General features: G+C 35.0%; 3 protein-coding genes across 4 annotated transcripts; 1 reads left to right on the plus strand and 2 right to left on the minus strand.

Annotated features, from left to right (window-relative positions):
- Positions 1-346: 346 nt before the first annotated feature.
- Positions 347-1255, plus strand: LOC110409769 (uncharacterized). The gene is made up of 2 exons (XM_021419227.2): positions 347-503; positions 630-1255. The coding sequence occupies exons 1-2, from the start codon at positions 408-410 to the stop codon at positions 729-731; spliced, it is 198 nt and encodes a 65-aa protein (XP_021274902.1). The 5' UTR covers positions 347-407; the 3' UTR covers positions 732-1255.
- Positions 1256-1531: 276 nt separating this feature from the next.
- Positions 1532-9686, minus strand: POP2 (Pyridoxal phosphate (PLP)-dependent transferases superfamily protein). Of its 2 annotated transcripts, none has more exons than XM_021419630.2 (19): positions 9527-9686; positions 7583-7719; positions 7313-7397; positions 7097-7169; positions 5984-6081; positions 5688-5780; positions 5497-5570; positions 5368-5406; positions 5197-5285; positions 5042-5118; positions 4870-4944; positions 4096-4143; positions 3920-4003; positions 3741-3828; positions 3583-3661; positions 3047-3137; positions 2879-2957; positions 2588-2703; positions 1532-1844 (listed from the first exon to the last, which is right to left on the minus strand). In XM_021419630.2, exons 1-19 carry the CDS (start codon positions 9566-9568, stop codon positions 1764-1766), a joined length of 1548 nt encoding a protein of 515 aa, XP_021275305.1. In that variant the 5' UTR covers positions 9569-9686; the 3' UTR covers positions 1532-1763. The 2 variants fall into 2 exon arrangements, with proteins under 2 accessions (XP_021275305.1, XP_021275306.1); XM_021419631.2 differs by lacking the exon at positions 9527-9686 and adding an exon at positions 9237-9454.
- A 2797-nt stretch (positions 9687-12483) lies between these two features.
- LOC110410055 (putative protein S-acyltransferase 19) lies at positions 12484-20781 on the minus strand. Its single transcript, XM_021419628.2, has 9 exons — positions 20276-20781; positions 18716-18829; positions 17980-18378; positions 16493-16561; positions 16288-16359; positions 16066-16194; positions 15891-15971; positions 15461-15661; positions 12484-13990 (listed from the first exon to the last, which is right to left on the minus strand). Exons 1-9 carry the CDS (start codon positions 20318-20320, stop codon positions 12905-12907), a joined length of 2196 nt encoding a protein of 731 aa, XP_021275303.1. The 5' UTR covers positions 20321-20781; the 3' UTR covers positions 12484-12904.
- Between the last annotated feature and the right edge of the window lie 227 nt (positions 20782-21008).

Raw genomic sequence — 21008 nt, forward strand, 5'->3', positions numbered from 1 at the left:
AATTTAATTGTGTACTAATTGTTGGATCATGTTAATCACTTAATTATGTTTTTAACCTTGTTCTGTCGCATAAAGTTAAAAAATGTGTTTGCCATGTCGTGTCTTATTACACAGTTATTAAGCATATATATATATATTGTAAATATTAATATGATTAATTAATTATATTTACTTAATATAATTATTAGTAGTCTATATTTAAAGAACAAGATTAAGATTCGTGTTTCCAGATCTACCCTAAAGCCTTGCGCTTGAACACAACCCGCGTTGGCATAAGTTGGGCCAGCCCAAATGCTATGTATCCTCTCGAGTCCAAAGGGAAACGCAATAAAGAAACAAAACCTTATCTCCAGGCAGTGGTAGCGAAGGGAAACTACAGTGAGCACTGAGCAAAGGCAAAGAGAGAAATGGATGGAGTGACCCAAGTAGTCCTTCCAGTCTTGGGAATCGTTGCAGCAGCAGCTGTTACCTTTTATGCCGTTAGCTTTGCTGAGATAAGAGAGGTACCTTTCTTCCTTAGCTGTTGGTTTCATCTGGCTTGATTCTTGTTTGGTATGTACTGTTTTTAAGTGTTGCAAAACTTATACTATTATCTGTTTTTTTTTTTTTTTGTTGGGCTAAATGTGCAGAAATCGTTTAGAGAGTTAGAAGAAGATGGAGGATTTGATTCTTCTCTAAGCTCTAGGAAAAGGCGTGCAAGAAGAAAAGCAGAGAAAGACGCCAAAAGTTGACTCTTATCTCTCTCTATTTGCAATAACTTATGGAATAAAATGGCCTTTTCGCATCAAAACAGATCATTCAGCACACACACTAGATGAAATGCTTGTATCTCTTGGCTCTAGTGTAACCCCTGACAAATTTGGTCTTGTTATCTCTAAAATCTAGTGAGGCTCATCTGTGGCCATCCACAGCCATGAAGGACCAAATTGCTGATTTTGTTAATGATTAGTTCCCACAAAACGTGATCTTCTCTATATAAACTCAGCCATGAAAGGACAGGAGAAAGGAGGATTACTCCGACTGACTCCTAACCCCATGTTAAGTATACAGTGGCTTTATTCATCACCTTGCTTAACAATCTCACGTATCTGTATTTGCTACACCCTTGGTTCCGACTAAAATTTATGGACTTTTATTGCCCTGTAGTTTTAGTCAAACATAGGTCAAGTGCCCACGTGGCAACATCTGTTTGGACCCAACATGAAGCAATCTAACCCTCCTGTCACTTTGTCTAAATTGACTCAACTCGAAGCAATATAGATATGGATTTATACCGATTTGAAACGTGTAAAGTTCTAAATTTGCCATCTAAGAGACTAAAACTGTAATTAATTTTTTTTTAAAACAAAAAAGAGTAAATTTTTCTTAGATACAAATTTTATTCATAATTATTATATAATTATATTAGAAATATCTTCATTAATGTTATACAAATTGTTTGTTCAATTAAATTTATTATGTTATTGATTAAGTCAAAGACATCGTTAATGTTTAAAAACGAGAATGGTCAAACATTAAAATTAGAAAAGAATTATATCAATCAATTTTAAATATAATTATTTATTTATAATTTTTTAAAATATTAATGTTGGGTGGGCAAAATGCAAGATTCAAAGTAAACTAGAGGATTAGCGTACAAGAATATAACAGAAAAAGAAAAGCTGCTGACCAGATATCTCACACAAGTAGCAGTCACAACTGTTTAATAGCTTTTGCTTTAAATGAAGCCTACGCAGTTTTCACCATCATCAAACAAAAACTCTTCACTGTTTCTTCTGCTGGGACTTGAGTTCCTTCACCCTCTCTTCAGTTGCCTTCAATGCTTTCCCATATTTGCTTATTAACTGTACAAAGTAAACATTTTCAGTTATTGTAACGACAGCTAGAAGAGGAACAAAAGACAGGAAACAAGTGCATGCAAGCCCAGAAATGGATATACCAAGTCAAAATAACCATCCTCTTCATGGGGTTACCAACATTAAAATGGGAGAAGGAAAGTACAGAAATATCATTAATTTGAATATCAAAATTAAGAGAGGAATCAAAGGAAGAGAAATTATATTATCCCTTAGAAACTATGTTGCTTTCTCTCCTACCCAAGCTTCAAATCCTTCCAACAGTGGAAGATTGGGAGAGAAACATGGCTAACTAAAGCAAGTTTTTCCAAATATATGCCTTAAATTCAAGAATACAAGGATGAAAAGTTCTAGTTATATATATATAATAACCTCATTTCTTGTCATACCGCTTCTCATTTCCAAAAACTACCAAGAAATTCATTTTCACTTTAAATTGATCTTTGAAGCTTCTTTCCCATCATTTCTCTCGTCTCCTACAAATCCATATAAGTTGTAAATCCTATGACACATTATTGGACCTCCACAGCAGAAAGTTTTTACTCATTAATTTCTAAACAAGTCAAAACCTTCCAATTGTCATGCGATGCTAAACTCATGTTCACATGAAGTAAATTCCACTCAAACACACCCTAAAAATAACTGCTGGGAAATCACGTCAAGGAAATTGCAAAAATATACTCAGAATTTCAAGACACTGCAGCAGATACAAGTAAGATTGTCAAACTTACTTCATCAACCTCTTCAGGAGTAATTATAAAGGGCGGAGACATCATTATGTTGTCACCCGCAACACGTACTAGCATTCCATTCTTCTCACATTGTGCTCCAAAATATGCACCAATTCCTGTCGTGGAAATCATCAATAATTTGTCAATAGGGAACACCAAGAAAAGAAACCATCAAGATACACCCCCAAGTGCCTCTATATTAATTTGGCAACTCAAATCCCTAAGCATGCAGATAAGACAAATAAGTAGCTTTATCACATAGAGTAAACAATAAGAGAAAGGAGAACTTGCCCCATTCAGGAGGGAATGGATCATTAGGTGACTTGTTGTTCGTAAACTCTGTACCAAGAATTAAGCCAGTACCTCGGATCTGCAGAATAAAAGAGGATTCCAATTTAATATCTCATGGTTACTAAACATTCTGCTATATATACTAGATACTTCAATGACAGAATGTACCTCTCCAACAATAGGACTATCAGAAAAGGATTTGAGACCATCTTGAAACCTTGGAGAAACACTCTTCACTTTCTCAACAATATTTCTCTCCCTGCAAGGATGTGAAGTAGACTTCAGGCAGTATTATATGCAATATGAGAACAGGGGTCAGAACATGTCTAACATTTTTTGCAGGTTATGAATGTACTGCTGAAAGATGAGCCATGAAACACATTTATCTAGAATGACTTCTTAATCAGTACACAACTCGAAGAAATAATCTTTGTGACCTTTTCGTTATGGTTTTCTTCGGTTATTATTAGGGTTATGCACCTTCAAGATAAGATAACATGAACAATTTACCCATCTTATTGTTCTTAGGGTGAACCAAGTGCCTTCTAAGATAACTTGAGGATTCAACGCAAAACTTACTCTAAGATACTTGACACAAAATTTAACTACTCCACAAAATAACAAATGTAAAAAATTTAATGCTTGCAATCCAAACATTTTGAAATTATTTTATATTTTATATTTAGAGACAGTAAGGAACACACTTGTAGAGCTTCAGTGCTTCAATTGCGACAGCACAGGATACAGGGTGCCCAGAGTAGGTGAATCCATGAGAGAAAGAACCTGAAATGAGTGAAATTAGACAAGGCACTAAAAAAATTGAATATAAATACATGCTCTTTAATGAGTATTATTAACATACCAAGTTTGTTGCTTTGAGAATAAATGACTTCTGAAACTTCAGGGCTCACCATGACTGCACCAATGGGCATATATGCTGAAGAAAGGGCCTGTGTAACAAATACCAGCATATGCAGAAAGATGAGAATTATCTCAGGGTCCAAGCCTATGTTATACCTGAATATTTTGTTACAACTTCACCTTTGCTAATGAAACAAGATCTGGTTTAATATTGTACTTGTCGCATCCAAACATTGTCCCAAGCCTTCCAAAAGCACAAATAACCTAAAGCAAGCACAAAAAGCAAGCTTAAGAACCAACAATTAAAAGGTTTCTAAAAACATGATGGTAATATGGACAAAGAAATAGTCAAATACCTCATCTGCAATAAAAAGTATGTCGTATTTTTTCACAACAGCTTGTATCTGCATGATATTTGAAACGCTACATTAGTAAAAACTGCAGAGAAATTTTATAAGACATTTCATGCTAAAATAATAGAGCCAAAATAAACATGTATTATATTCTTCAAATGCAACATCACACAACTTTGCCCGTTTTCCACATTGAAGCATCATAATCAAGAAGCTAACTGACTCCAGAGCATATAACAACTTCAACACCATTTCAAAAATGCTCAGTGAAACGGGGTTTTGTTATTGTTCCAGAGAAAGGGCTATAGACAGCGTGAACTACCATAAAAGAACTTTGAGTTTTGCTTCATAAGGGTAGGTCTAGACAATTTTCTATGCCATGAAGGGTGTTTTGTAATTAAAGTTGAACTGCAGCAAACAATATTACATTTAAAAGCTGCAACAAGTCCAATCAATTTGACCTGTTCTATTGTAGAATCTTAGACCTGAAACTAGTAGAATTTCACTTGAAACAGGTTGGTCCAGGGAAGACAAACATGGGTGGAAGGTTGCAGGTCAGAATCCTATCAGACATGATGACAGAAACCATGGTAGAGAAAATGAAAATTTGCAGTAAATTATGAATGCACTTGGATGCCTCAAACGAAGTTGTGCCAGTATACTATTTTCGATGTATTCTAGTAAATCAGGAAAAACATGTCTAATTGCTCATGAGATCAGAAAGCAAACATAATAGTTATTCCAAGTGTATAATGATGATTAGCTATTAAAACTCACCTTTTCAAAATAAGTAGCAGGAGGAGGTATTACACCTCCTGCCCCCATCACTGGCTCAGCAATAAATGCAGCAATCTGAGATGAACAAACCTTCTACGTCAGCGACACAATCAACCCCTTCTAGTTGCAAAAGCATTCCATTTCAAGTTAAAAAAATGTTAGATAGCATTACCGTCTCTGGACCCTCTTTCAGAATAAGATTCTCTAAATTATTGGCTAATCTGGTTGAGAACTCCTCCTCCGTCTCACCTGAAACATGAATAAAAGATGGCTATCACTTAAAATGTTTAAAAGAATATCTCAGAAAAGATTGGTAAAAATGAAAACCTGGCAGATGATAGCGCCAATAATGAGGGCAGTCAGTGTGCAACACAAATGGTGCTGGCAGGTCAAACTTTTGATGTAGAGCAGGAAGTCTGTAACAGTGATCTAATTTTTAAGAACTCAAGGATTTCAAACGCTAAGTAACAACATTTTTACCAATAAAGTAACTTTTACCCAGAAAGACTAGCTGATATCAAAGTTGAACCGTGGTATCTGACAAATTTAACAAAAGAGAAAGGATGATCAAAACATAATACAAAGAGAAGTACTAAAAACAGTATTGATTGAGTAGTTGTAATTTACGATTTTGCCCGAGCAATAAATTTCTTCTTTTTTGGTCTTCCAAGGGCATTATTATAATACCAAACGAGCTTCACCTACACAACAATTGAAGAAAGTCAAACATCAGCAAGCACCACTTCACCACTTTTTCAGTTTATATCAATCACCAAATTATACTCATTACCGATATGAGTGCCTGTTTGTAAAAATACCTGAGTATCATTTGCTTCAGATCCACTGTTTGTAAAGAAGACTTTTGCCATTTTCCTTGCAGTAAAAGTTTCAAGAAGTTCCTTTGCAAGATCCTGTAAGACCAATATTTTCAGAAGATACCCCTTGTTTATTTTGTAATAACAAACACAGAAGCAATGGCTACTCTAGAAAGGTAGAAGCCGAACAATAAAATGTATCATGCAGAACTTAACACAACTTAATGAGTGAGTGATTCAAAAAAAAAAAAATTGCGTTGGGTGGATGAAATCATGGGAATTAAGAACATCAAGAATACCAGTGATGGTTTTGTGGTGCGATTCCAAAAGGAATGATAAAATGGCAATTTATTCAATTGATCAGTTGCTGCGGCCACAAGTCGAGGTTCATTTCCCCCTGCAAAAATTTAGCATTTGCATAAGGAACTGAATGAAATTCTTCTGCTCACAAATACAGCAATAGGTTCATTTCCTTCTGCATCTTTAAAAAACGCATAACATACACATGAAGATGGACTGGATGTGTAGAATAGGCATAGCACTGATTTAACAGTCATACTCCTGGAATGCAAATACAACTTAGAAGTTGCAAGGACTAACTCTACTACTGGTACAGTTGCACTGTTTGTGCATGAACAACAAATAAAGAATGCCTAATCAGGATATGTCACCTTCTAAATAGCAGAAGCAAACTCATATGCAGACATACATTATGTGGGATGCAAACAACATGATATGCGTATATCCACATATGGTCTTTATTAATTAAAGTATAGACCCAAATGCAACAGCATTAGGGAGAAAAAATTTTGATAGCAATAATTTAATATACCAAAAAAGTGAGGTGCTAATAAAACTATTACTAGCACTCTATTTGAAGCTACTCCCACCCATTAAAGTGGGCTTGGATTTCATTAATAAATCAATTTTTTTTAAATGTACGAATATCATTGATTCACAGCAAGGATACAAATGTTAGATAGAGTTTCATGAACGTGATCTACAAAAGACTCACATTAACATACAATCCTGCATCTATGATCTCAAAAACTCTATACAGAAAAACCACCAACTGGGAGCCAAACAAATAACAATCAATAAACATTCCAGCACAGCAAACGATATTCACAATAATCCTTCACCAACCACTCAAAAGCAATAACCATGATTAAAAAAGGAGATGACAGTGACATCAACCACAATGGGAGCAGCCAACATCCACAAGTCGAAGCATTCAAATGCAATGACCAGCAGCACAAACAGAAGAAATCGGAAAGTAACTCAATTACCAAGATTCTGAGCTCACTTAGTAAATCAAAATTGACAAATATTATAAGTCGAGATGAGCTAAAAGCAGTGATAGAGAATACTCAATGAGTGGGAGAGGGACAGAGCTGAGAGATTATCAATACCTAATGCTGTACACCATAGACCAGCCAGAGAATCCACATACTTTCTCCCGTTGACATCATAAACATAGATACCCTGCCCATTGATCAAAATTGAATACGTTATATGACAGAGGGAACAAGAGGAGCCTTAGAAAAAGAAGAATGAGCATCTCTTGAGTTGAGTTCATTCACCTAAACAATTTTAGGTAAGTAAACCAATAAAAACACCTTACATACCTCAGACTTTTCAATAACCAGAGGATGCAAGTCAGTGGTCTGCCACCCAGCTGTAAACGGGGCCAGCATATCATGGCCCTTAAACCTGAGGAAGGAGATAGATTAATACAAACCTACCGCATATGTATCAATATAGCACACATTTCTTTTCTATATTCACAAACTAAGGTATCCACAATCTGACACAACAGCACTAACAAGGGACAAACATATGTGGACAGAGACAAACATGGACAAAGGTTTAAATACTGACACATAAAATGCACATACCCATTACTATCCCTCAAATCTGAATCTTCCTTCTGCAAAGATGGCTCTGTACTATATACTCTGGCCAGTAATGGACCGTTAGGTGATTGGTCCGTGAAACTTCTGTATGCAGCAGCATTTTTTATATATGAACCAAGCTGTAAATAGGAAGGGAGAAAGCATATGATGGCTGAAAAATCAATAATAGCCTACAATACAAAAAACAAAAGGAAAAAGAAAAATCTAGTAGAAGTTGTTCCACTAAGTTTTGTATATGTTTAAATTTTACATGACCAAAAGTAGATCTAAACCTCATTCTGTTACTGTTCCTGATTCTTTCAATAATGGTAGCCACACCTTACATCTAAATTTGATATCCCAATTTCGAATTCTGGTCTCCCCAAAGTTTAATAATGAATTTTTATCTTTTCCTAGCATAGATATCAGTAACCAAATGACAAATTTCAAAAACATCCAAATGATGGTAGCCACACCTTACATCTAAATTTGATATCCCAATTTCAAATTCTCGTCTCCCCAAAGTTTAATAATGAATTTTTATCTTTTCCTAGTATAGATATCAGTAACCAAATGACAAATTTCAAAAATATCCAACTCATCAGAAATCCTATTACAAATTGTTTTCTATTCTTTGCTGAATTTTTGCATATGTGGGCATTCAGGGGAAGGGGAGGCGATTCACATTTTTTCTAGAGAAACAATTTCCTTGTCAACAAATAGACATGTAATAAGTTGGCAAATAACAAAATAGATTCTCAAAGCATATATTCTGTAATTGATAATAGAATAAATTTATAGCAACTGGAGAGAGCAGAAAGGTGAAAGTCTCAGTTTTTTTTTTTGTTTTGAAGGATACTGATAAATTCATCCAATTTTCACTAAAATAGATTATTTTACGGTATAACTTCAAGGTTCAGTTATCCCTAATTTGGTTGCCTAGGAAAAGCAAGCTCTTAGGAGAAATAAGTCCTTCAGGCTTACATTCTTCATGGATACTGCTAAAACTAAGAAAAAATCAATTGCAATGCGCAAAATAAGTTAATTACAATTAATAAAGTGATTTATTAGTTTAATCTAGAAATCCTAAAAAACGGAAAATAAAATTTATATTTTGGTTTCCATCTTTCACTCACTAAAGCCCCAACACTGCAACAAACTGAAGAAAATGAATGCAACGGAAGAGTGTATTGATTAAACAAAGTCAACATTCCAATGAATTCACAAGGACGAGACATGACGGTAATAACTGATCCAAAATCATGGAACCAGAGTATGGAATGACTATGTTAACCAGAAATAACACTGATGTACGTCAGTATTTTCTCAGAAGGCAAACAGAACCTAAAATTACAGGTGGAGTAAAAATCTTGGAAAAAAAAAGAGATAGCGAGTTCAGTAGAGCAGCACACTACTCAACAAAGAGGATTCTATTTCTTGATTTCTTTATTATATCTGATCATATTTCCTTTAGCAGACCAACTGATGCTAAAAGCGAACAAACAAAACTGATCACAAAAGTGGATCCAAAGAAAAAGGTTGTAATTTTTAATTCTAAAGAATTCAAAAGATGCTATCAATAACGATATTCCAACATCAACTGATTCATAAAGGCGGAAACATTGAAAATTCTAAAGCTCCAAGAAAGCAGACAAACCATGACAGCTACATAAGATAAGACAGAAAAAAAGTAATCAAAACTTGTTCTTCTATCAATATTTCTCAGCAACAAAACCAAAGACTTTACATCTGGGAATCTAAAAAGAATGAAATATTGGTTGAATCAGAAGAAGAGAAAAATGGGTTCCCTGATCATGATCCAAAGATGTAAGAAAAAAACATCAAGACTGGTTTTTTAGGCCAAAAGGCTGATCAAACAGTACACCACAATATAAAAGAGACAATTTTAAAGAAAGAGTGAAGCAAGGGTATTGAAGAATTTGGAACCTGGAGTTTGAAAGTTGATCGAAGGAAACTGTTAGGCACCATTTTTGCTTTTATCTAAGAAAACAACATGCAAAGAAGCAAAGTCGAAAGGAGACAGTGCTGCAAGAAGAAGACAATGAAAGGCGCTGATAGCCTCATTCGCTATTTATTTATGGTTGATTGGATTTTACATGGAGCAGTCTACTGTGTAAAGAACTGGGCCAACCTGTCAAATTAAGATAAGATTCCTACTGTTCTCTCTCCTTAATTATTACCCCAATTATTTAATTTTTAAATACTTCTTTGCAAAAAACCTTTTTTTTTTCTATTTCGAAAAGAAAATTAAAACTCAATTCTTTGCTATCAATGCTTTTTTTGAATAGAATCTCCTCATAGCGGTAAATTACAAAGACAATTAAACCTTTTTCGAAAATCGTAACTGTTCCCATTCTAGTGAGGAAGACAATAAATTCTATTAAATACTAATTGACTCGTTGTTAGACGTAAGAATATATTCTAATCAGAGATTCGAATTCAAACTCTCAATCTCCATGATCACGGTTTGAATTCTATTAACATAATATTTAAATCCTTAAGGATTTTTCATTTGTTAACATATGAATGGAATTAAAATGATCACGCCTTCATAATGCTAATAATAAAATTATTATATTGACAATAAAATATAATAAATTAAAATTAGTAAAAATGTGGCACTAATTCAGATCTTATCCATAAGAGAGAGTTTTCAAATTGGAATTGTTTTGTTATAGAAATTTAATAAAGAAATAGAAAGAAGAGAAGCAAAAGGCGAAAGTTTTGGAGCCGCCTCAATTTTGTCAACTGTGAGTTACAAAGTCCACCATTGACGTGTTTCTCTTTCGTCATTACTATTCCTTGCAAAATGTAAACATAAAAATCTTTTCTATTTATTTCCTAAGTCCAAAAACAGATCGGCACCAGTGCCAGACTGTGGATGGATATAGCAAGGAAAGACGAGAGAAAACGAAGTCGTACCAGACGAGCAGGCAAAGAAAATCTGGAGCCACAGGGTGCAGAAGCAACGTAATGATTTAACAAGCAAAAGAAGTGGCAAATGCAATGCAAAATGGTGTCCCAATCATAGTGAGAAAGTCGTAGTGACTAGAGACTGACTGCCCACTGCCCACTGCCCCCAATAAATGAAAGACGTTGACATCATGTGCAAAACCTAAATCCTTTTCTACCTTTGGTTGGATACGATCGTACCTTTTGGTCAGACCCCATCAAAATATCTTGTGTTCTCTGAGCTGAAGCTGATCAAGGCAATGGAATCTATGCCCACAAATTTTATTAGTAAATATGCATAATAAAGTAACATTTCTTTGAATCATCAACTCCATATAAAAATCTTGGTGATTGCTTCTGGAAAACCTGTAAGACATCTAGTGAAAGAATTGTAATTCATATGCATGATGCCATAAGGATACTAATGTGTTATTCAAATTCAATTCTTTTTTTTTTAATTTTAAATTATTCACCTAATTTTTTAAGTTTATTTGATTGTTTTTGTTATTTTACTTTATATTTTCTTAAAATTCTCTCAAAGTTAACGAATTTCATCGTCGTATAATTTTTTTTATTTTTTTATTTAAAATTAAATAAATAGGACATAAACATATGAAAATAGAAACTCTATTCTTAATTTATCAATATTTTAAATTATTATTGTTTCACGATTATAATAATTAGTTAAAAACAAATCTTTTTATAAAATTATGTGCAGTCCATAATTATTTTTACTCTGCAAACCGTGCTACTCAGTAACAATTTTTTTTAAAATTTCATTTAAAAGATTTATCTTTAAACAATTATGGATTTTAATTAATTAAATTTTTTTTATGATTAAAACCTATTCTATTCTATCCAATTTCTATGATTTTTAAAAAATTTAACATGTATACAAAAGAAAAATAAATAAATAAAATAAAAAACTAGAAGAAAGAAAAATCAAAATAACTAAAAGGAACAAAACAATAAAGAAAAAACTTACCTTATTAAACTTAAAATGAAACCCGAAACACAGCCCAAGCTACAATCCGATCTTTACGAACCGTTTGCTTCAAAATGAACCAAGATTTTCCAAAATCTAAAGAGCCAAAGAAACTCTTTTCTTTGCACCCACACCGATTTCTCTCTGGACTTTCTTTGCTCCTGGATTGTGTGGGGTTTTGTTCTTGTGATTGTGGATGTCTTGTGTTTGTCTTTTTTTCAAATTCTTCTTCTTCGATTTTAGAGTTTGATTTAAATTGGGTTTCTGGAATTAGATTCAAACTGATATTAGGATTCTTATTTTTCGTTCATTTTCCTTATTTTTTTTTCCGATTCTTCTTTTGATTTTATAATTTGTATTTTTTTTCCTAATTTTTGGTAAATTTCGGAGAAAATGCTTTAAAAAAAAAATTTCTGTTATCAGCTTAGTTTGAGTGCCTTGATCTACTTTTGGGGTTAAAGCATGTTGAGATTCAACGATTTCAAAGGATGATCTTATTGGGTAAAAGCTAACAACCCAAAATGGATAATCTGCCTGGAGATGAGTTGACATAATGAGGGGTTACAAACAGTTGTTCACTTGTCATACTCTTGCAACTTTCCATCAAACAAAGCCAATAAAGAATTACTATTTATTTACATAGAAATAATGAGTTTTAGATCAAAGCGAAAACCCTCCCATTATTCATTGACTCCTTCCAATTATGCAGCAACACATCTGAAACTAAAGCATTTGAGTTCAATGACTATCATCTCAATCTAATCTACGTTTTGATTCTTTTAACCAAGAACAAGAATCAATTACTGGGACTTCCTTTCCTTTCCTGCACATGTAAAGGGCTGTCCAGAGGAAGGAGTTGTTGGACCAAATTAGATTTCAGTAATTAATCATATTGGGCGTAGCATACTCAGAATCAAATTGTATTACCCTAAATCAAGGTGCTCAATTTAGTATACAAATTATCAAATCCCTGAAAGCAACATAAACAAAAAGTAAATTGAAGTTTGACAAATAAATTATTCATGAGCCACCAATGAAGCTTGGTTCTAAAAGAGATAAAATGTAATTGCAATGTAGAACTAGCCCAGGTTAAACACAGAGAGAGAGAGAGAGAGACTCACCTCTTGACATCACCTCACTTTACAAATTTCACCACAAGCCGAAGTGTCAAGTCATATAATTCATTTGAGAAGAGACCTCTTGAACCATGCAAAGTAATCTAGTTTGCAACAGCCCAAAATTGCAAGGTTCCGATGCACAAGTAGCTCATCTGAGAGGTTTCATCAATTTCCATTACTCTTTCACCAGTAATCTTGATGATTTGAGGAAAAGTTGTACAGAAACTTTGTTAGGAGTCAATGTGAAAGCTACTTTAAACCAGAATGCGATGCAGAGTTGTGTTCGAAACCCCCAGGGACAAACACAGGAAGTTGGTTTGAGACCGAATCCCTTTTGAATCTAGACTCTCGAGGCAAGTTTAGAGCTACTCTTTCTTGAGCCTCCCTTGAACCCAAACCCTTATCATTCCTCAAACTATCTCTAACTGGAACACTCAAAAGTGGGCCACCAAAGAAAATTGAGTCTCCTGTATATAATAGCTTCTCTGCCTGTTGCACTGGAGCCTTTGCTGCCAAAGAAGACTCCTGTGGCGGGAAAACCACCCTTCTACCCTGCATACTAGTTTCTCCACTAGAATTTGGCAAGCCTATTTGCATGGATGATCTATTCCGAGCTTCTGTTGCTGAGACAGGAACTGATACATACCTACCAGCTTCTTGATCCCAGACAACAGATGTCCTTTTGACATCTCGAAGAAGAGAAGCAGCAGGAGCTGAAAGCAACAATGGATCACTAATTCCACCCTTATGCATTATCTTTTCATCAGATCCTGATGAGGCATGTGTGATGGGATTGTTGGTTGCAGGAAAAGCTGCCTTAGATGTTATGGTACGATCAGGAATGCCAGGAACTGAGGTAGCAGTATTAAGACGACCCAAACCTTGATTTTGTGGCAGAGGGCTAAGTGTGACTGACTCATGAATGTGGCTTGGACTGCTGAAGCTACTTACACTTTGAGTTCCTGTTTCATACTCATCACGGCTACCTTGACTTGGAGCAAAAGAGTTTCCAAATGGAGATAATCTATGGTCATTCTTTATCTCTTTATTTGCACCTGTATCTGTGCTAACGCTACTTCTAATGCTCATGTTGCCACTGGAACTAAGTTCAGGATCTGCTAAACGACGGTTGTCAACAGGCCGTAGAACAGAAGAAGATGCTCTTGCTCTTGCTGCTGCCCTCATGGCATCATTAGAATCCAACTTTGCAAGCTTCCACGCACTAATACGAACAGCCCTTTTGGGTCCCTTGTTCCCTCTTTCTGCAAAACCAGCTGCATCCGGATCAACAGTAGATGGGACCATTCCAGGCTCCAAATGAGGCACAACTTCATCCTGATGCAGCCATATCCAACAGAAGTTTTAACTCATCAGTCATATAACAAACATACAAATTGACATAGATGCAAAAGTTGACCCACTCCTGGAGTCAAACCAGAGACTCTGGAATAATCCACTTCCAAGAAGGTAGGGTCAAATTAATGATCATAAAAAGTGATAGAAAACTTGTCAAATGAATGAACAAATTTATGCAACTATTTAAGTGCTAAAGAACATTTTGTAGTATGGAAGAATGATTAGAAATTAAGGTTGAGTTCATAGATATATCGAATGGCACAATGCGAAATAAGCCTCATTTCAAAATTTGATTACATCTAAATACTATTGGAGATTAAATATGGAACTGAACTCTTGACACCCCTAAGGAGATTATAGTGGTTAAAAAAAATTTCAAAGGATTAAAAGTCATCCTATACACCAACGATGGAGTTTTTAAATCCCCTAAGTGGGGATAGAGGGTTGACACATGTCTCATTATGGTATATCTATGATAATTCATTAATCAATTAATAATTAAATGGAGATATGGCAACCATCTAACCCCACTTGTGGAGTTTAAAAACTCCACCACTGCCATTATGTGTAGAATAATAATCCGGATCAAGGTGTTTAAGGAACAAGGGAGGATATCCCAGCAAATGTTTCACTAGGGTTCCCAAACAATTTAAGGATCACAAAAGAAAAAACTGTTGGATAAAACATTCATGAAAATAAATCCAGGGGAGTAGGAATGGGGGACAGGAGGGAAGAAGTAAATGAATTAAAAAAAGGAGTGAGGAAATATCAATTTTGAGCTTATCTAGGTCCAGTTAGTCCTAATTGTTCTTCTCTACATTTATATCATAAAAAAAAAAAAAAGAACCCAAAAGTAAAGCAAGAAAGGCAAGAGCGTTTAGAAGTGATAGATATGCTGACAAAGAAGACACTTCAAGCTGGCCGCTATTCTCCATATGAAGCCAAGTCACAATTTTCTTATGTGCTATGCTCCTTTCAGAAAGGGAGATCAAAACTTTATTGTGACAAAAAAAAATGTAAACTTCTACAAAAGGTTGAAATAAATACTTAAAGAGTAGGACAGAGTATCTTGTAATTGAAGCATAAAGGAATTAATGTTTTATCTAAAAGAAAATTATAAACAAGCAGAGAGGAACTCTGGCATAGGAGATTTTTCTTTCTACTTCTAGGAAGCATCTTTAACAAAGTTCAACGTTAAAAGAATAGCCACCTCAGTAAATGAGAGATGGCTTCATTTGATAGTTCTTCCTTTCTACAATTTCATACACATTCTTATATGCTACTTGGCGGGGACAAACAACCTAGCCCTCAAATGATAAATACTCGAGGTCTAAAAACCTTCAAATTTCAGTAAAGGATCTATTTTCGATGCATATTCTGTAATCTTAGATTGGATCACTTACGGTTTCATTCAAACAAAATGATAAAGCAAATATTAAATGACAGTACCTGATAATCTATGAAAACTCTAGGAGGGGTACACCATGCACCCTTGTACTGAAGGCCCAGAGAACTTCCACCACTCAAGCCAGTTGTAGCTGATCCAGTTGGAGAATACATCATATTTGGCAGTTCCTCATCCACTGATGCTCCAGCCGGTGCCTCACTCATTGCTCTCATTGCCACAACATACTCATAGGTTGTTATACCCTGATTCCACATAAAAGTTAAAAGGATTGCTACAGAAATTGCCTTATTGCCTGCCCTATAAGTCTACTCTATTTACATTTTCCACTATATCCAGTTACCAAAACGTCGGAAAGTTCAAAACAACTGGAACCCTAACTATAATTGCAAGTCTCTTCAAATTTATCAACATGTATCCAGAAAGTAAAGCACCAGAAAAATGACAATAATGCTAAATCTCTTGGCAACTAACCTTTCTGATCAGTATCATGTGGAAAAAGAAAAGTTCACCCAGTGGTACACAAGCGAGGATAGAAACTGCAGTACATACAGCCTACAAAAATTTTAAAATCCAACTTAAGTACTTCTGATAAAACAACAATGACAGTGTCAGACATCAGCTTCACAGCATTTGGTACGGTATTTACCACAACTGTTGCAAATGGGGCACGAGAAAAACCATTTCCAAGCCTATCAATAATCTCAGTCTCCATGCCTTTCTTGTTAACAAAGCATCGAACAAGAACAGCGATACCAACCCCAGCTTCCATAACAAGCTGAACCACAGATATATACATAGAGAGAGAGAAGCATCATCAGAATTTGGCAAGTATGAATTTTAAATAACAAACACTTGACAAAGAACATACCCAAACAACACTGATGGCCATGAGAGAGATAAATGTCACATAATTTTTGTGTCCTACACAATTGTTTAGCCACTGCAGCCACGTATATGGAAATTAATTTCCATAAACAAATAACCAAATTACGTCAAATGCCAAAACAAGTTGAACGATATTATTGGACAAATATGACTGAAAAAAACACTCAAAGCAACATGAAAATATTTACCCGGCAGTGATGATCAAAACCATCTACACATTTATCACAACTTCTACAATGCTTACTAAACTTGCGCACCTGCACCACAAAAATCAGTCATAAGTGAGACAGAATGCCATGCTAAAATATTGCCAACCCGTCAAATCCTGATCAGCAAAAATTTTTTGGATATAATATTCAAGTGATCCCTTTAACACTAGATCACATAAAAAACGTTTATCCCAGTTAAAAGAATTACTAGTATAACAGAAAACCACTACGAGATTGTAATCAATGTAAAAGAACAAAAGTTGAGTCTCCAGAAAGCCCAATATGTTCCCATATATTATTTTGGTTTCATTTGTTGAGATGTTATTAATTTGGTTCAAGCTTTTAAATTTTCTGCAGTCTGCTTTACTTGTTGGTGGCCTTACAATTCATATGGCAGTAGCATTGTGAGAGGAGATCATAACCAATCGCCTTATAGCCTCTGAAGTCACTGTGAAATTGTAGTGGTAGATAAGATTGGCGACTAAGCATGTGATCTGAAAATTCCGGGACTAGTGGAGAAAACATATAGAGCATAGTGGTGCTGCTGGCTAGACAAAATACACATCATCTATCACAAATGCAACTGATTCAGCATGAACTGATGGGGAAGGATATTTTAATAAGGTTTAACAAAACTAACAATTAACATACTAATGAAACGTAGTTTTTTTTTCCCCTTGTTTGATCATAACAACATAGATCCTGACTCAAGAATGTTACCAAGCTGAGAAAATTTGATGTGGGAGAAAATATTAGAATTTCAAAAAAAAAATTCTTAAGAGGTTTTTTTTTTTTATAATTTAAGTTATGACTTGTACAGCTACAATTAAAGATATTTGAGAGCTAGAATTAAATGCTATCAAGGTTTTACAGCTTTATCTGGTAGTAAACAGGGATTGAGATACCCTCTATTACTTTTTAGTCCAGTACTTTTTAATACAGCCATCATCACCATTCATATGTGTAGGATCCAACCATAAATTATGGACCACAATGTGAATAGTGATTCAAGGTGTATTGCAAAGAATGGAGTGCTGCCGAACCAAGAAAATGGAGGATACAAAAAATGTTTTGAAAAAATCTTATCTTGTTAACTACCATAGGTTTAGAAATTGACCTTTCAAGTTCTTTCAAGAATAGGACTTTCACAATCTTGACACCAAAATGAATTTTTCTTTTTTCTTTATTTCCCTTGAATTGATGTAGGCTTAGCACACATCCAATTGTGCCGCCTAAATGGACACAACTATTAATTTCATCAGTACCAGCTTTCGAGCTTTCATTAGATTTAAAACTTGCCCTACTCCACAATTGCATTAAGAACAAGAGAAAAGCAAGTTTCCAAATTTATTGGGGGGAAAAGAAGGTTAAGGACACTATGGACAGTTAACATTAGTAAAAATGATGGAAAATTAGAGCTGATCTAATATAATAAAAAGGGTAAGTCAAAATGGGATCCAAAGTACCTCAGCATTGCACAAGGTGCAGAACAAAGCATCTTCACTGCCTTGCTCAGCAGCCCCATCCTGTTTACGACAATCTTCATGAACAAATAAGGCACAAAAGATTCCTCCAATACAACAATACTTCCTGGTTGCAGACTGTGCTGGAACATCTATTGTTGCAGCATCCCCCACTGAACCTTTCTTACTTGAGTTTGGTGCTGCTATGGAACTTCTGGAAACTGTTGACGGGGATGAATGCATCCCACTACCAAATTCATCAAATTTTCTGGGTAAATCCTTCACTGATAACCCATGCTTTATATCAAGTTTGTTTGTTCCACCGCTGAATTTTGACATGATGCCAGGATCAGCAGGGTTAATTGCAGTACACCGAACATAGAGAATAAAAACAAGGAGTGCCTGCATTGCCATCACAAGAATAATGGAGTTGACATCAGACTCAAAGATTATGTTTGTAAACTGCTTCATGGAGAATGAAAACTGAAATCAATTTCTTTTTCGCCAAAAATATTTGCAGACAGGGCAAGCACCATATAGTCTTCATCGCAGAGAATAAATTATATATTAAAATAGATAAAAAAAAACATTGGTGCAATTCATCCTCCATTGTGATATAGTAGCAGGCCCTTAAAAATGTTCTAAATGTGCAATCCATTTAGATCTTTCATGCAAACATATGAGGCAATAAATGATTTCTTGTAGACCTAATGTAAAGAAAAGAAACAAATTCACGTACCACCAGTGAGTAAGTCGCAACCAGAGCATATTCCCAGATGCGCCCTCCAAGGAAAGGAGCAAAGAAAGCATAAAACGCAACCACTAACAAGCAGAACACAGTAATAGCAACAACCTATCAAAACAAGAAGTTAAGATCAACTGCAAAAAAATTGGATGATTCATAAGTACTCAAAAATAGAGGTCACTAAATTCAACTAAAGGATACGACATTGAACAGATAGCCCATTTGAAAAGCAAAAAAGTGAGAATTAACATGTCAATATGAGGTGCCATTAACATGGGACTGCAAGGCAATAATTATCTCACAACTAACATCGATAGCACTGAAGAAAAATTTTCAAGTATTTTACTGTTTCCAGCTTCTATAGGTGGAATTTGTACTTGACTTATTCTCTTAAAAGGAGGGAAAAAGAAAGAAAATCTTTGAAATCTGGGCTTGAGCCTTCAGCTAGAGTTGTTAATCAGACACATAGTTGACAACCCAAATGAATGAATTCAGCCTAGAAGCATGTTAGTCATCAAGTACCTCACCGGTCAGACCTGTGGATAAGGACCAGACGCGTTGTTGGCTACCCCAAGGATGTTATACACTCATGAAGGCCCCCTCCAACAGTCACCTACTTTAAACTGAGAAACATGTCTACCTCTCAACCTCTTGAACAATGACCCTTGGTTTACCTAACATGTGCATGGTTCATCTTCTTCTTTCACTAACCTTTGGGTGGTTGGATAACGCTATTAAAGTGTGTCCAAATCAGAGCCTTCTTCAAGGAACATGTAGAGACAGGGCTATTTACAAGTTCTAAAGAAGCTGGCAGAAACCAGGACTGGTTGAAGAACCTCATATCATCGTTCTAGATTTGACTTAAAGAACATGTTCACAGTAAGCCATTGTAGAAAGGCAAGGAAACCTTCTGAAGAACCTCACAGAGATCAACACTTTATAAAGGAGATAGCCCACCAATCATGCTCAGGGTGTTGGATAGAGCTTTCTCTCCTTCTTCCCCCTTTTCTTAAGCATGATTTTCAAATGCAAGACAACAAGCAATTCTAAAGAACAAGTCAGAATTGTTGAATCCAGCATCTTTCCATGTGAATATTTAAGGAGAGTAATTTTAGTTTTCCCTCATCCATACAGTTACAAAACTGAACATAACTAAAATCCAATGCTACCCTAGCGATTACCTGAACCCAGAATTAATTCATAAAAATCAAACCCCCGCAGCATCGATCCATGAGTTAAAAACTACACAGAGCAAAGACAGAAAAATACCAGAAAACATACAATGAGCCATGCTAACCAAACAAGTTGAAGAAGTGCAGTGCTATTTCAACAATCTAAAACACAAGGGACAAAATAAAAAAATAAACAAATATTTTTAGCAACAAATGTTGCCCCTAAATTGGAGGAAAAAATTAAGTTGGGGGCAATTCACATAAAATCAAGCAGTAAACACCGAAGAACAAAAGAAACAAAGACAGATAGAAAATTAAGGATAAAATAAAACTTTGAAGCATTTTGCGGGATAACATGCATAAGCAAAAAAGGTTTCATTACCTGAAAGGTGTGAGCAGGTAGTTGCCATCCATGTTTCCTCACCATAACTACCCCTCAGAAGATTCAGACCCCTCCCCCACTACACTGAGAACCCAAAACCCTAACCAAAAAAGAAAGAGACCCTATAGAGAGACTCTCATTAAAGTAAGGAAAAAAACAGTTTTGGGAGAGACAGAAAGAGAAAGAGAGCGAGCTCACCTCTTAGCAACGAAGTAAAAAATTAAGAACCCAAAAAAGAAAAGAATGGGAAAATTAAAAAAAAAAAAGGGAGAGAATGTTAGTAATTTGTTAGCAAGAAGCCATAGGTAGTATTTAGTATAAGAATAGGAAATGGAAAGCAATAAAGCTAAGGAAGGAAGCAAAAAAAAAAAAATAGAAAGAGCCCAGCCTTACAGGGAAGGCAGAGTGAAGAAAGGGAAGAGAGAATGCGAAAACCTGTTTTGACAAAAAAAAGAATAAAAACAGAAATTGACAAAAGAGAAAATCGTTGACAGAGAAGCGTACACTGCGCCTGTGCAGTGCGCGTGGGGTGAGTTGAGGCGCTGTGTCGCGTCGACCTATAATAATATCCAAAAAGCTTATATATTATTTTCCTTTTTTCAAACACAAATGAAAAAGAAGAAACATTTTTTTCTTTTTATTTCTTAATCCAAATAAATTATTATTACTTTTTTAAAATAAAAAAGTAATATAAAATTTAGGAAAATAATAAAAAAGAAAAGGTTGTACATTT

The sequence above is a fragment of the Theobroma umbraticum genome, unplaced genomic scaffold (genome assembly GCF_002168275.2).
Source record: "Theobroma umbraticum cultivar Fairchild unplaced genomic scaffold, ASM216827v3 scaffold_44.0, whole genome shotgun sequence".
Lineage (NCBI taxonomy): Eukaryota > Viridiplantae > Streptophyta > Magnoliopsida > Malvales > Malvaceae > Theobroma > Theobroma umbraticum.

Coding starts and splice junctions, on each gene's coding strand:
- LOC110409769 (XM_021419227.2), top strand. CDS start 408: ATGGATGGAGTGACCCAAGTAGTCCTTCCAGTCTTGGGAATCGTTGCA. Junction 504..629: donor GCTTTGCTGAGATAAGAGAG/GTACCTTTCTTC, acceptor CTAAATGTGCAG/AAATCGTTTAGAGAGTTAGA.
- POP2 (XM_021419630.2), bottom strand. CDS start 9,568: ATGGTGCCTAACAGTTTCCTTCGATCAACTTTCAAACTCCAG. Junction 5,119..5,196: donor TTGGCGCTATCATCTGCCAG/GTTTTCATTTTT, acceptor TTCATGTTTCAG/GTGAGACGGAGGAGGAGTTC. Junction 1,845..2,587: donor CTCCTGAAGAGGTTGATGAA/GTAAGTTTGACA, acceptor TACTTTGTACAG/TTAATAAGCAAATATGGGAA.
- LOC110410055 (XM_021419628.2), bottom strand. CDS start 20,320: ATGGTGAGGAAACATGGATGGCAACTACCTGCTCACACCTTTCAG. Junction 18,830..20,275: donor TACCTGCTCACACCTTTCAG/GTAATGAAACCT, acceptor TTGTTTTGATAG/GTTGTTGCTATTACTGTGTT. Junction 16,360..16,492: donor GTTTTGATCATCACTGCCGG/GTAAATATTTTC, acceptor ACGTGGCTGCAG/TGGCTAAACAATTGTGTAGG.